Source organism: Sarcophilus harrisii, chromosome 3 (genome assembly GCF_902635505.1).
Source record: "Sarcophilus harrisii chromosome 3, mSarHar1.11, whole genome shotgun sequence".
NCBI classification, from domain to species: Eukaryota; Metazoa; Chordata; class Mammalia; order Dasyuromorphia; family Dasyuridae; genus Sarcophilus; species Sarcophilus harrisii.
In genome coordinates this window covers 350,933,526-350,946,320 of record NC_045428.1, presented here as the reverse complement: position 1 = coordinate 350,946,320, position 12,795 = coordinate 350,933,526, and the positions used below count along the sequence as shown (strand labels likewise).

The following is a 12,795-nucleotide window of genomic DNA, read 5'->3' as shown; positions in this document are numbered from 1 at the left end:
GAGCTACTAAGGTATTTCATAAATTATGTGTGCCTGACTCATCCTCATGAGATTTGTCCTACCATTAATAGCACTGTCTTGTGAAAAGATTTGTAATACTAACACTTATTAAAAATTATAAATGCTTTGCTTTGTTCCCAGAGCTCAAAGAAATATACATGGGTTCCCCCTCCTCCCTTGAACCCTTGCTTATATTGAATAATCTTTTGGCCTAAAAAGCTTCAGTTTCAAAGTGGGGGAATCAATTAGAGATAATTCAATGTAGTTTATCTTTTTTATAACTAAGAAAGATATAAGAAAGTTCCATGTAATCATATGAATTAAGAATTTTGTTAGAAAGACAGGGGGCAGAGATTTTCTAAATGTTACTTCAATCTTGGGATCTGTGTTTGAGCAAAGAAAAACCTACCTTTTAGATTTCCACCCCAGAACAAGTCTGATAACTCTGCCAAGCATTTTATTACCAAATTGGAAGCTATTCAAAGGACTTGTAGAATTGGGGGGAATCAATGGAATCTCTACAAAGTTGATTAAAACCATGGCTCCACTCCCCTTTAAATAGTGTGACATATTTATTGTGCTATTGACCACACATTAATCTGACACACTCTTAAAATGGGAGGCTGCCGATGGCAAAGGGAGATTCGGAATTCTTCCTGAAAGCAGAATAGATAGCTGTTCACCTTGCACAGCTGACATCCTGAACTATGTCAACTCAGTGTAGATAAAACTTAGGAAACCGTTATGGTCAAATAATTCTGATTTAAACATTTAGAATACAGAGCAGCCTCATTTTTGCCCTTTCCACTTAATCACTTGGGTGGCTACCCCGGTAGCTGAATTAGATTGCTACCTATCATAAGATAGTATAATGTCTGTTTTAATTATCATTTTAGGTGAAAAACCCTATGAGTGCCCCAACTGCAAGAAACGTTTCTCACACTCTGGCTCGTACAGTTCTCACATCAGCAGCAAGAAATGCATTGGTTTAATCTCCGTAAATGGTCGAATGAGAAATAATATCAAGACGGGTTCTTCTCCTAATTCTGTTTCTTCCTCTCCCACTAATTCAGCCATTTCACAGCTGAGAAACAAATTGGAGAATGGAAAACCACTTAGTATGTCTGAACAAACGGGCTTACTTAAAATTAAAACAGAACCACTAGATTTCAATGACTATAAAGTTCTTATGGCCACACATGGGTTTAGTGGCGCTAGTCCCTTTATGAATGGTGGACTCGGAGCAACCAGCCCATTAGGAGTCCATCCCTCTGCTCAAAGTCCAATGCAGCACTTAGGTGTAGGAATGGAAGCCCCCCTCCTCGGGTTTCCTACAATAGGTAGTAATTTAAGCGAGGTACAAAAAGTCCTACAGATTGTGGACAACACGGTTTCCAGGCAAAAAATGGATTGCAAGGCTGAAGAAATCTCAAAGCTAAAAGGTTATCATATGAAGGATCCATGCTCCCAAGCTGAGGAACAAGGAGTTACTTCTCCCAATATCCCACCTGTGGGTCTTCCTGTGGTGAGTCACAATGGTGCCACTAAAAGTATTATTGACTATACTTTAGAGAAAGTTAATGAAGCCAAAGCCTGCCTCCAGAGCTTAACGACCGACTCCAGGAGGCCTCTCAGTACCATTAAGAAGGAGAAGTTGCGTACTTTAATAGACTTGGTCACAGAAGACAAGATGATGGAGAACCATAACATATCCACTCCGTTTTCCTGCCAGTTCTGCAAAGAAAGTTTTCCCGGTCCCATTCCCTTACACCAGCATGAGCGTTACCTTTGCAAAATGAATGAGGAAATCAAGGCAGTCCTTCAGCCTCACGAAAGCATAGTTCCCAACAAATCTGAAATGTTTGTGGATAACAAAGCTCTCCTGTTGTCATCAGTACTTTCTGAGAAAGGAATGACTAGCCCCATCAACCCATACAAGGACCACATGTCTGTACTTAAAGCGTATTATGCTATGAATATGGAACCTAACTCTGATGAACTACTGAAAATTTCCATTGCTGTCGGCCTTCCTCAGGAATTTGTGAAGGAATGGTTTGAACAACGAAAAGTGTACCAGTATTCCAATTCCAGGTCGCCATCACTGGAAAGGACCAGTGCCAAGGTGGCGCTGGCTGCCACCAATAACACACCCACTAAAGACTCTTTATCAGCCAGGTCTCCTGTAAAGCCCATGGACTCTATCACATCACCTTCTATAGCTGAACTCCATAACAGTGTTACTAATTGTGATACTCCTCTCAGGCTAACAAAACCCACCCACTTTACCAGTATTAAACCAGTTGTTGATAAATTGGACCACTCCAGGAGTAATACTCCTTCTCCTTTAAATCTTTCCTCCACATCTTCTAAAAACTCCCATAGTAGTTCTTACACTCCAAACAGTTTCTCCTCCGAGGAGCTCCAGGCTGAGCCTTTGGACTTGTCGCTACCAAAACAAATGAAGGAACCCAAAAGTATTATAGCCACAAAGAACAAAACAAAAGCTAGTAGCATAAATTTAGACCATAACAGTGTTTCTTTATCATCTGAAAATTCAGATGAACCTCTAAACTTGACTTTTATCAAGAAGGAGTTTTCAAATTCAAATAACTTGGATAATAAAAGCACTAATCCAGTATTCAGTATGAACCCATTTAGTGCCAAACCTTTATACACGACCCTCCCACCACAAAGCGCATTTCCCCCTGCCACATTTATGCCACCAGTGCAGACCAGTATTCCAGGGCTGCGACCATACCCGGGACTAGATCAGATGAGCTTCCTACCACATATGGCCTATACTTACCCAACTGGAGCAGCTACTTTTGCTGACATGCAGCAAAGGAGAAAGTACCAACGGAAACAAGGATTTCAGGTATGGGACAGGCTGTGTTCCTGCTGAAAAAAAAAATGAATTGTTGACAATTGTATAGATTATGTTCTCTTAGGAAAAAATAATCTGGGGGTTGGGGAAGAAATCAAATGTATTTTTAGCAGTAGAAGAGTTTATTTTAACTTCCACTTGAAAAACTGAGTGGGCTAGAAAAATAAATGGATGTAACACTGGAATACTATACTATATAAGCACATTTGCTAAAAAAGAAAAAAGATAAAAGCACATTTGGAAGAACTTAACATTTATTTTTGAGGTTTATTTATATTGTATTTGTCAGCCATTAGAATTTTATATTGCTAACAACATTTGGTAGGCCTTATGTATATGCCAAAAATTATAGTCCACAGCAGTCACATACCTTTACAGATGTTCGCAATATGTAAGAACAGATATATATGCTCTGTGTGTATGTGTGTATATGTGTGTGTATAACATAGTTTAGTGGAATGATTTTGAAGAATAATTTTAAGATACTTTAAGACATTCCCTTATGTCTTATTAAGTTCCATTAGTAATTTTACTGACTAGTAAATGTTTTACAGTTTCAAATGTAAAAATCAGGTACATTTTAACATCATGGAGAGTAATCCCTGCCTGCACAATAGGAGCACAAACAGCACTGTACCTCCATAACAGCTGTTCCAGTATTCCAATTTACAGTACATCTGCCCTCTTTGTAAATGTATTTAAGCCTATTTAATCTTCTCTAATATTAATTAGTGCAGACGTAGTCTAAGAAAACTGAACTGTGTGATAGCAAATGGAAATGTATGTTATCATGCAAGTTTGCACTCCTTAGGATCAAGACAAAATAAATATCAAGAAATTTAATAATTTACTGATCCACATTCATTATTGCTTAATGCTGAAGGCTGTTTTAACATAGATAGAACATTGATAAAAAGTGTTATTAATATTCCCTATTTCAAATTACAAAATTAAATATAAAAATATAGCTTGAGGCCTTTAGTCAGTAGACATACATTTAAATAGATTGCATAATAATAACATTTTGTACCTAAATATGAAATTCAATTAAAATGGTTTTCTACAGCTACAGTTATCTCTAAAGTTAGGCCCTTGAAAAATAAACAATTTTCTTGTACTTATGTCATGAGATCATTTTAAAATTTTTCTTATAAAAATTCATTTTTTTTTTACCTATGGAGTTTGTTCCTTTATCTTATCAAAATATATATATATATATATATATATATATAGTGAAATCTCCTCTCTGGGACAGAAGTGCTTCCTATATTATTCATTTATGAGATATAACAGAATGATAGAAGATTTTAAATATGTCATTTAAAATAAAATAACCTAGATGAATTTGTAAATATTGTCTTTGAGAAATTCCAAATGTCACATTGTGAGGATCCAGAGTGTTGTAGAAAAGTATGGCAAAAGAAATAGAATGTGTTAGATAAACTATTTGATTCCATCATAGGGAGAATTGCTTGATGGAACACAAGACTACATGTCAGGCCTAGATGACATGACAGATTCTGACTCCTGTCTGTCCCGAAAGAAGATCAAGAAGACAGAGAGTGGCATGTATGCATGTGACTTATGTGACAAGACATTCCAGAAAAGCAGTTCCCTTCTGCGCCATAAATACGAACACACAGGTATGAATGACTTTAACTAGCTAGTTAGAGCTTCACTGCATGCTGTACATTTCATAATATTTAATGAGTACACTTGTGCGACATAAGATGTAGCATATGCTGATACTTTCAACAAGGAAGAAATAATGCTTTTGCCTAGCTCAGTTGGACTTTTTTTTTCTTTGCCTGTTTATTGGATCCTGTGTGTAATTATGAATGCATTTGTCTTCACCTCCTTTGACTTATCTGTAAGCTGGATTCACAAATTATGTCGGAGAATAGCTTAGTGGGTAGTGCTGTGAGAGGATATGGCCTTCAGAAGATTAGGTATCAGATGAGTCTTGGTATTCTTAGACCGTGACTATCCCCCTATTAAAGCATTTGCCTGAAAATAAGTCAGGAAACCAGTTGTCTGTTTCATCAATACAACACCAAACAACCAGCTATTGCTGCTGTTGTTTGCCAGGTATTTGGGTAGCATAGAGGGACAGCTTTAGAAGGGTTCCCGAAGCTCAGGTAGCCATGCTGGTACCATCCACAAATCCTGAAGAGGAAGGGAAAAGGGATGCAGAGTGTGTACTTGAAGTTGTGTTCTAAAGGAGATAATGAAATTATCTTTGGATGGAAAACTAAAACAAAAATCCTTAAAATGTATTACTTCATCCCTAATTCATGCACTCCTAACTTTGGGAAATGGTACAAAATAAGGAAGAACTTGCTAACAATTGGAGCTATCCAAAAGTGGAATGGGCTGCCTCAGGAGGTGGTGTGTTCCCTCTCATTGGAGGTCTTCAAGCAAAGGCTGGATGACCACTCGTCGGGTATGTTGTAGAGGGAATTCTTGTTCGGGTATGGGTTGCACACATGGCCACTGACATCCCTTCCAACTCTCAAATTTTGTGATTCTGTCATTCTGGGGAAATGCCCACAGAACATTCCGTGTTCTGTATTTTGTAAATTTGGCACAGGCCAAATTTAAGGGTGAAGTTCTGATGACTTTGAATGTGGGGAGACGATTTGTTCACCATATCCAAAGAGTTATTTTGCATTGGCAGTTCTGCACTTTTCCAGGTTGAAGTAGATAAAAGAGGAGATTGACTTAGGATGGAACAGGATTTGATTAGAGCAGAATGTAGCTGTGAGTTAGGTTAGTTGAGGAAGCATAAAGTTAAAGCTAGAAAAAAAAAAAAAACTTTCCATCATTTTGCTAAACCTCATTCATTCTCTACTCAAAAGTCTAGAAAAATCTATAATTCAATGGAAAAAGAACAGGAATTGGGGTCAGGCGAGATCTGGGTTTAAATCCTGCTTCTTATCCAATTTAATCCAATAAACATTTATTAAATATCTTCTATATGCACAGCCTTATACTAGATTCTTTAGTGAAATAAAAGGGAAAAAATGTCCCTTAACTTTAAGGAAAATATATTTTCCTAGATAGGAGGGAGTGGTTTATGACATTCTATGTGTTTGACTAAGCACAAGTCACTTTGAGACACAATTTCTTTGTCTATAAAATGGGAATAATAATATCAGGCAAACCGACCTATCAAGTTTGTTGTGAGGATCAAATGATACCTGTAAAATCCTTTGCAAACCTTAAAGCACTATCATGGGGGATAGCTTTCACGAATTTAACAGAGAGGAAGATAAGAGTTTTGAGTTTGGACCTAACTAGTAGAAAATTTAAACTGTTAGAAAAACTATAGAATCCTGATTTTTGATGCAGCTTTCCTTCAATTTGATCACACTGTTGTTTTTTCTGTCTCCTGAACTCTAACTGAACGGGTGGAGAAATCTGAGTAAATAGAGTAAGGGGCCAATAAACAGAGAGAGAGAGAGAATAATAACATTTCAATTTGCAATAAAGGGTCTAGATTTGAATCTTCTAAGCAAAGTATATACCAAAGAACTAGAATTATTTGGGGAAGGAAGAAGTAAGGATATGGAATAAGAGAAAGAGGAAGTATATTAAAACTATACTTATAAATTACTTTTGAGTTCATAACCAGAAAATACATCATACTTAAAACTTTCCCTATCCTTGTACCTCATTCATAAATATTTTTGTCAATATTTGAGAATGATTATAAACATTGCTGACCCTTTTAGATTAGAAAATTCAACTAACTAATATTTTAAGCATGTTCAGTTATGAAATATCTGTTTCATATTTCACAATTTAACCCCCACTGTTTAACAGAAGCAGTAGCAAAGACACTTTTCTGTGTCTGAATGATTTTAACATAACCATGTACAAATATTACCTTTTACAGAACAGCTTCTGTAAAGGTATTATCTTGGAGCTGCTCTACATATATATTAAGATAGGGCTAACGTTCACAAGCAGATTGATTCTAAGGTCAATAGTCTTAATGAGATTAAAAGCCAATTGATAAGCAGGAAGATGAATAATGAAATTATCCATATTGAAATTTTTTCCAAAATAAACTGCATTTAAACAAAACATTTTGCTCTTTTAAGATGTGAGACCTGATGCCCTAAAGTTTACTTCCTATCTACAGGATAGTAACCACAATGTCACTTCTCTGAATTAGGAGGTAATAATTCTGCTGCTAGTTTCCACCTTGTTAGTTTTCTGGCTTGTCAACTTCTTGCTCTCTTGACTATGACAAATTGTCCTTATTTCTGAGCTTGGTTTCCACCAAAATGAAGATCACGATTTATTTTTCTATTATCATAAAATATATAGAAATTTAATCAATTTCCCTTTTTAATTGAATATCTAGGCCTTGTATTTTTAACAAATGACTAATAGTAAGATTTTTATGTTTAATAAGATTCTCAAAAAATCATTAATGAAAGCTATGTCTAGGTTTCTAGGGCTAGCAATAATAAAGTAAATATAACAAATATTCAGATAGATATTAATTCTAAATTTGTCATTGATAATGATGCATTGGTTGAATTCATAGTTTACCATTAATAATGTTTTATTTTGAAAAGAAAAATAATTTTTCCAAAAAATTTGGAAAAAATTATAATGCATATGTTCTTAGAATCCTATGTACTTTTTTCTTTGACCTGTTGAATTTGTGTCTCTAGAAGACTAAATCCTATTATTAATTTATGTGGCCATAGTCAGTTATTCCATTATAAAGTTAACCAAAAATGTATTCAGAGATGCCCACTGCTGCTTTGGTTCACAATTAGTCTTCATTATTGCTCATGTTGTGAGGCATATGGTAACTAGGAGGTCTGAGCTCATTTTATGATATACTGAAGGAGTGTCTGAAGTATTTGAGTTGGTCTTTAGGACAAGCCATTTTAGTAAATTTATATTTTAAAGTTCATTTTTTGAAAGCTAATCTACCATTACCTTTTGTCCCCAGCTGTCTCTCTCATTCTACTTGATCCTTGTTCATAGTAAATTTACTTTGACCATCATTAATAGAGCAACATAATCTTTAATTTTTGAAATTTATGATTTCTTAGTTTCTTTTTCTGAGTAGAAAAAAAATCCTCTTAAGGATTGGCTTTTGCTGCATTCCAGCACCAAAAATGTTAATTATCACAAAGAAAGCTTGTGAATTCCATGTATGGCTTGCTTTAAAATACTAATTTGAAAATTCCTTTGATCATACACTATTGGGACTCATGTATCTACTCCACTAACTTCCTTAGGTCTTCTTTATTCAAAATGAGCTGAAAGCCTAGGGGTTAAGTCAATCACTAGTCAAATTCTTTCTTAGGTTACACACTACTGTTTTTATATCTTAAACCTTCTGCCATATGATTCATTTCAAACATCATTCTAGCTTCCAGGTGAATCATTCAGCTAGAGATTAAAGAAAAAATAAGCCTCAAAAGGCCTTAAGCATTCAGAAACTTGCATGTTTCTCTGAACCTCATTCCTATACAAATGTATTTCTAGGAGCTCTTGATTTCAATCAATTGAACAAAAGATGAATGTATAAACCACTATCTCTTTAAACTAGATTAGAAGGTATACCAATTGGTGACATTTCCTAGTATGTGTGACAGGAGTCAAATATTTTTCTCCATCAATACTGCCTTTTTGCTTGGTATGTGTAATAATAGAAGTTACTACTCACATTGATATTATGTTTTAAGGTTCACAAAATTTATGTTTTTTGCACAACAGCCCACTGAGATAGGAAAAGTACTATCTCCATTTTGTAGATGATGAAACTGTAGCTCAGAGAGTTTGAGTAACTTATTCAGGGTTATATTCTAAGTAAGTCCAAATCAAGACTGCCTATTTCATGTTCTTACTTCTGCAGATTTCCTTGTGATCTCTCCCTTTTTTCCTAGAACTTTTGTATTTCTTTTTCCCTTTATGTGTGTCTCTCTGTCTCTGTTTCTGTCTGCTTCTGTCTCTCTTTTCTCTCTCTCTCTCTCTGTCTCTCTTTATCTCTGTCTCTATCTCTTTCTTTGTCTCTTTCTGTGTCTCTCTCTCTTTCCTCTCTCTGTCTCTTCAACTTCCCTCCTCTTTCCTTTTATTACAATACCTCTTTCCAAGCACTCAGATGACTTGGAAAAATAAAAACTTTGTTCCTCAATTCATAGACTCTTAGAACTAGAAGAGACATTATCTAGACCAAACTCCCTCATTTTGCAGGTGAGGAAACTGAGGCCCAGAGAAGTTAAATGACTTGCTCAAGTTCACATGGTGAGTTAATGACAGAGTTGGTGCTAAAAATCAGGACTCCAAGTTCACAATCCACTTTTCTTTCCATTACATCATCCATCTTAAAATCAACTCATTTAGAATTAACTTTCCTAATTTCATTAAAAAGAAAATGCATTATATTTTAAGATAAATTCCATATACTTCCTTCAAATCATGAAGCCATATTAATGTTTTCATGCTATAAAAATATTCTTTATTAGTGACAGTATGCTCTGGAAAGTAATCTCTAGCCACAGAATATTTTATGAGCACTAATTTAATTTAAGCTACTTATGCTTCTCTTATAGACCCCAAATCCTGTGTTCCTAATAATGTTATTTATACCTCAGGAAGAGAGAAACATTCTATTGGTAGTTCACTTTGTAGCTTTTCTCATGAAAAGCAGATTCAAAAAGCAACCCCAAAGCAGAAGTGATTTGAGTGCTCTTAATCAATTTGATTAAGACCATCAATTCATTTCAAATAAGAACAAAAGATGAACCCTTGACCTGGAGAACTTCAAAGGAAAGGAGACATTCTGAAATAGAACAAGACCCAGGTATAGAATTCATCTCTTTTAGTCACATGAGATAGCCTTGTTCTACTTTTAACCATTAAAAGAAATTTGGGGAACATTTTTTAAAAATTTCTCTTTGGGGGAATTTATACTGAAATTTGTCTCTTTTTTTTTTTTTCAAAATAAATCATATAGTATTTTGGTCTACAATAGAAAGTCATTTTTACTCTAAAATGCCTTCAAAATAATCAGAACAATCTAGCTAACTACACACAGCAGCATGACCAGTAAAGGGCTAGAAATGTCACATATTCTAATTGGATTGATTTCACCAGAACTTAGAAGAGTTTATCTATTTAGTTCATTTCTATAAACAATTACTAAGCACTACTATGTATAGACATAGACATGGGGCATTGTATGAGCTACTGGGAATGCACAGATTAAATGAGACGTACCTGTCAAAGACCAGCCTGGACATGGTGGTCTAATAGAGAACTGTCCCCAAAACCTGGAAGGATTTAGATCTTGACTTTGATGCCTACTTTTTGTGTGATCCTGGACAAGTCACTGGATCTCAATGTTTTAGGCATCTTTAAAAAATTATAAGATACAGAGAAGATGCTTTGGTAAAGAAAATCTCCTCACCTGAAAATTCCTATACCAATAAAATCACAGCTCCGTTTTCTTTATCTTACTCATAGTCATTATTAAAAGGGGAAGGGAAAAGGAGGAGAAAGATAAGGTACAACAATAAATGGTAGAATTTTCTAGGGAAAAAAGAACTTCAAGAAAATTTTATCTGAAATGATATGAGAGAAAGTTCTATTGTAACTGAGAAGTAAGAGGTCAGGATGAAGCAAGCCTTCAGTGATGGCATCTGAGTTGAATTGGAAGGAAGAGAGGGATTTCAATAGGAAGAGATTGGGGGAAAATTCATTCCAAGTATGGGGAACAGTATGAACAAAGACATACAGAAGAGAGAGCTTAGACCAAGAACATATAACATGTGGCAGAAAGGATTCCAATTTAGCGGCAATTTAGTATATACAAACAGGAGATGTGCTAGTTAAAGCTGGAGTCAAATTGGAGTCAGGCATTCGTCAAACATTTTCTAAGCATTTAAAAGTTCAGACACTATGCTAATCACTAGGAATACAAAGAAAAACAATTTTTTTGGGAAAAAATCTCATCCCTCAAGGAGTGTACATTCTCGAGTAAAGGAATAAATATGATCAAAATTGGTGTGCAAAAATTATTTGAGCAACAGAGTGAAGGATTAGGGTGGGCAGGGATAGTTTAGTGTTGTTCTGTCATTTCAGCTATGTCTGACTTTTTGTAGCTCCATTTGGGATTTCCTTGGAGTAGTTTGCCATTTCTTTCTCTAGCTCATTTTAGAGATGAAGAAACTAAGGCAAATAAGAGTTAAATGCTTTGCCAGGGTCATACAGTTAAAGTAAGTATCTGAGGCCAGATTTGAAATCAGGAAGATGAGAACTCCTAACTCTAAGCTTGGCACTCTATTCCCTACACCACCTAGCTGCCTATGTAGTTTAGGGACAGGAAGGCTATTATAAAAACTAAAACAAGAGGTACTAAGGATCTGAGCCATTTTGGTGGCAGTATAAGTGGAGATCAAAGGAGAGAAAAGTAACATCAGAAGTGGGCATTGAGAATTGATTAAATGCGAGAAATAGGAAAGAATAAAAATGACTGATTTGGAGGTTATGACAGATGACATTATTATACGATCATAGATTTAGATGTAGAATGGATCTTCAGAGTCATCCTGTTCAACTCCTGAACTGTATAAATGAGAGAATCAATTTAAATGATTTGGCCAGCGTTACACAGGTAGCAAGTGACAAAACCAGCATTCATATGTTACTTAATCTACTGACCAAAAAAAAAATGTATTCTGTTGATGTTAAATTCAACATGGGGCAAGTTGAGCTTGAGGTATGATGAGGTGGAAGTATCTAGCTGATAGTGGGGGACTAAAAGACTAAAACTGTGGAGAAAGGCTAGAATTTAATAAATATCCTGGAGGAGCAAAGGAGAAAATGAAGGAAATAAATTTGGATTGATGGAAAAAAAAAGAATTTAATAAATATAATACAGCGACAGTGTCACTGCTGATTGTAAAAATCATAGAAATGGAGAAACCTGTGAAAAAGTGTTTTCAAATGGAGAAGAAAGGGATCAAGCATTAAAGCTTGAGGGAATGCAAAGGAGATGAGGTGGGAGGAAATTTATCCCAATCATAGCAAAGAAACCAAGTTATTATTTGTAAGTGGCCACAGATAGATCTGCTGCCATTCGTTCCTATATTGTCTTATGGTAGCAAAAGGATATTAATTTATAATTTCATTAATATTGTCTTTGACTCAGATGTTTCTCCATATATTTTGACCTAGTTTATGTAAGGTTCTATATTTGTAACCAGAAAGACATAAGTTCAAATCCTACCTCTGATATTTATTATTTGTGTGACCATGAAAGTCATTCATTCTCTCTGAGCCTCACTCCTTAAGTTGTACACACACACACACACACACACACACACAATCACAGTTTGATTAACTGATGTAGGAAGTTAATACTTCATATAATTTACTCCAAAATTCAGCAACAAAATTCAAGATAGTTATTATCTTATTTTAGCAATGGATAGAGATGTGGTAATTTTCAGTTCATAGCTATTTTGTGACTATATTATGACATTTAAATTCTACCCTTTATCATAGTTACTTGTGTAAAGGTCTTATCTTCTCTATGAAATTGTAAACTCCTTTGATGGCAAGAACCATATCTAACTCATCTTCCACTCAGGAGGAGCTCAATGAATTAACTACTAACTTCTTACCCTCTTGTGATAATATTTTATTTACTATAAAGTTCATAAAACAAAGATCAGACTTGTAACACAACCACATAAACCCTTCACGGAGGCATGATCTCTGCTTTCTTAAAATATTCTGTGTCGTGTTAATTACCTTTCCACCATGGTGGTCTGCAAAATGAAAGAGCATGCCATCTTTCCAGACTTTTGGCTCTCCATTGGAATTCTCTCTTCTTCTATTTAGAATACTCATTCATCACATCTTTTCCAAGGGAC

The 12,795-nt window shown here is 35.2% G+C and overlaps 1 protein-coding gene across 3 annotated transcripts in view; it reads left to right on the top strand.

Moving 5' to 3' along the window:
• The window catches only part of ZEB2 (zinc finger E-box binding homeobox 2), a 145,644-nt gene that overhangs the window by 126,114 nt on the left and 6,735 nt on the right, over positions 1 to 12,795 (top strand). For all 3 annotated transcript variants that reach the window (XM_003763841.4, XM_023499202.2, XM_023499201.2), the window contains 2 exons: positions 897 to 2,875; positions 4,347 to 4,527. In XM_003763841.4, the coding sequence (XP_003763889.1) occupies positions 897 to 2,875; positions 4,347 to 4,527 (2,160 nt within the window). The remainder of the gene's footprint in view (positions 1 to 896; positions 2,876 to 4,346; positions 4,528 to 12,795) is intronic.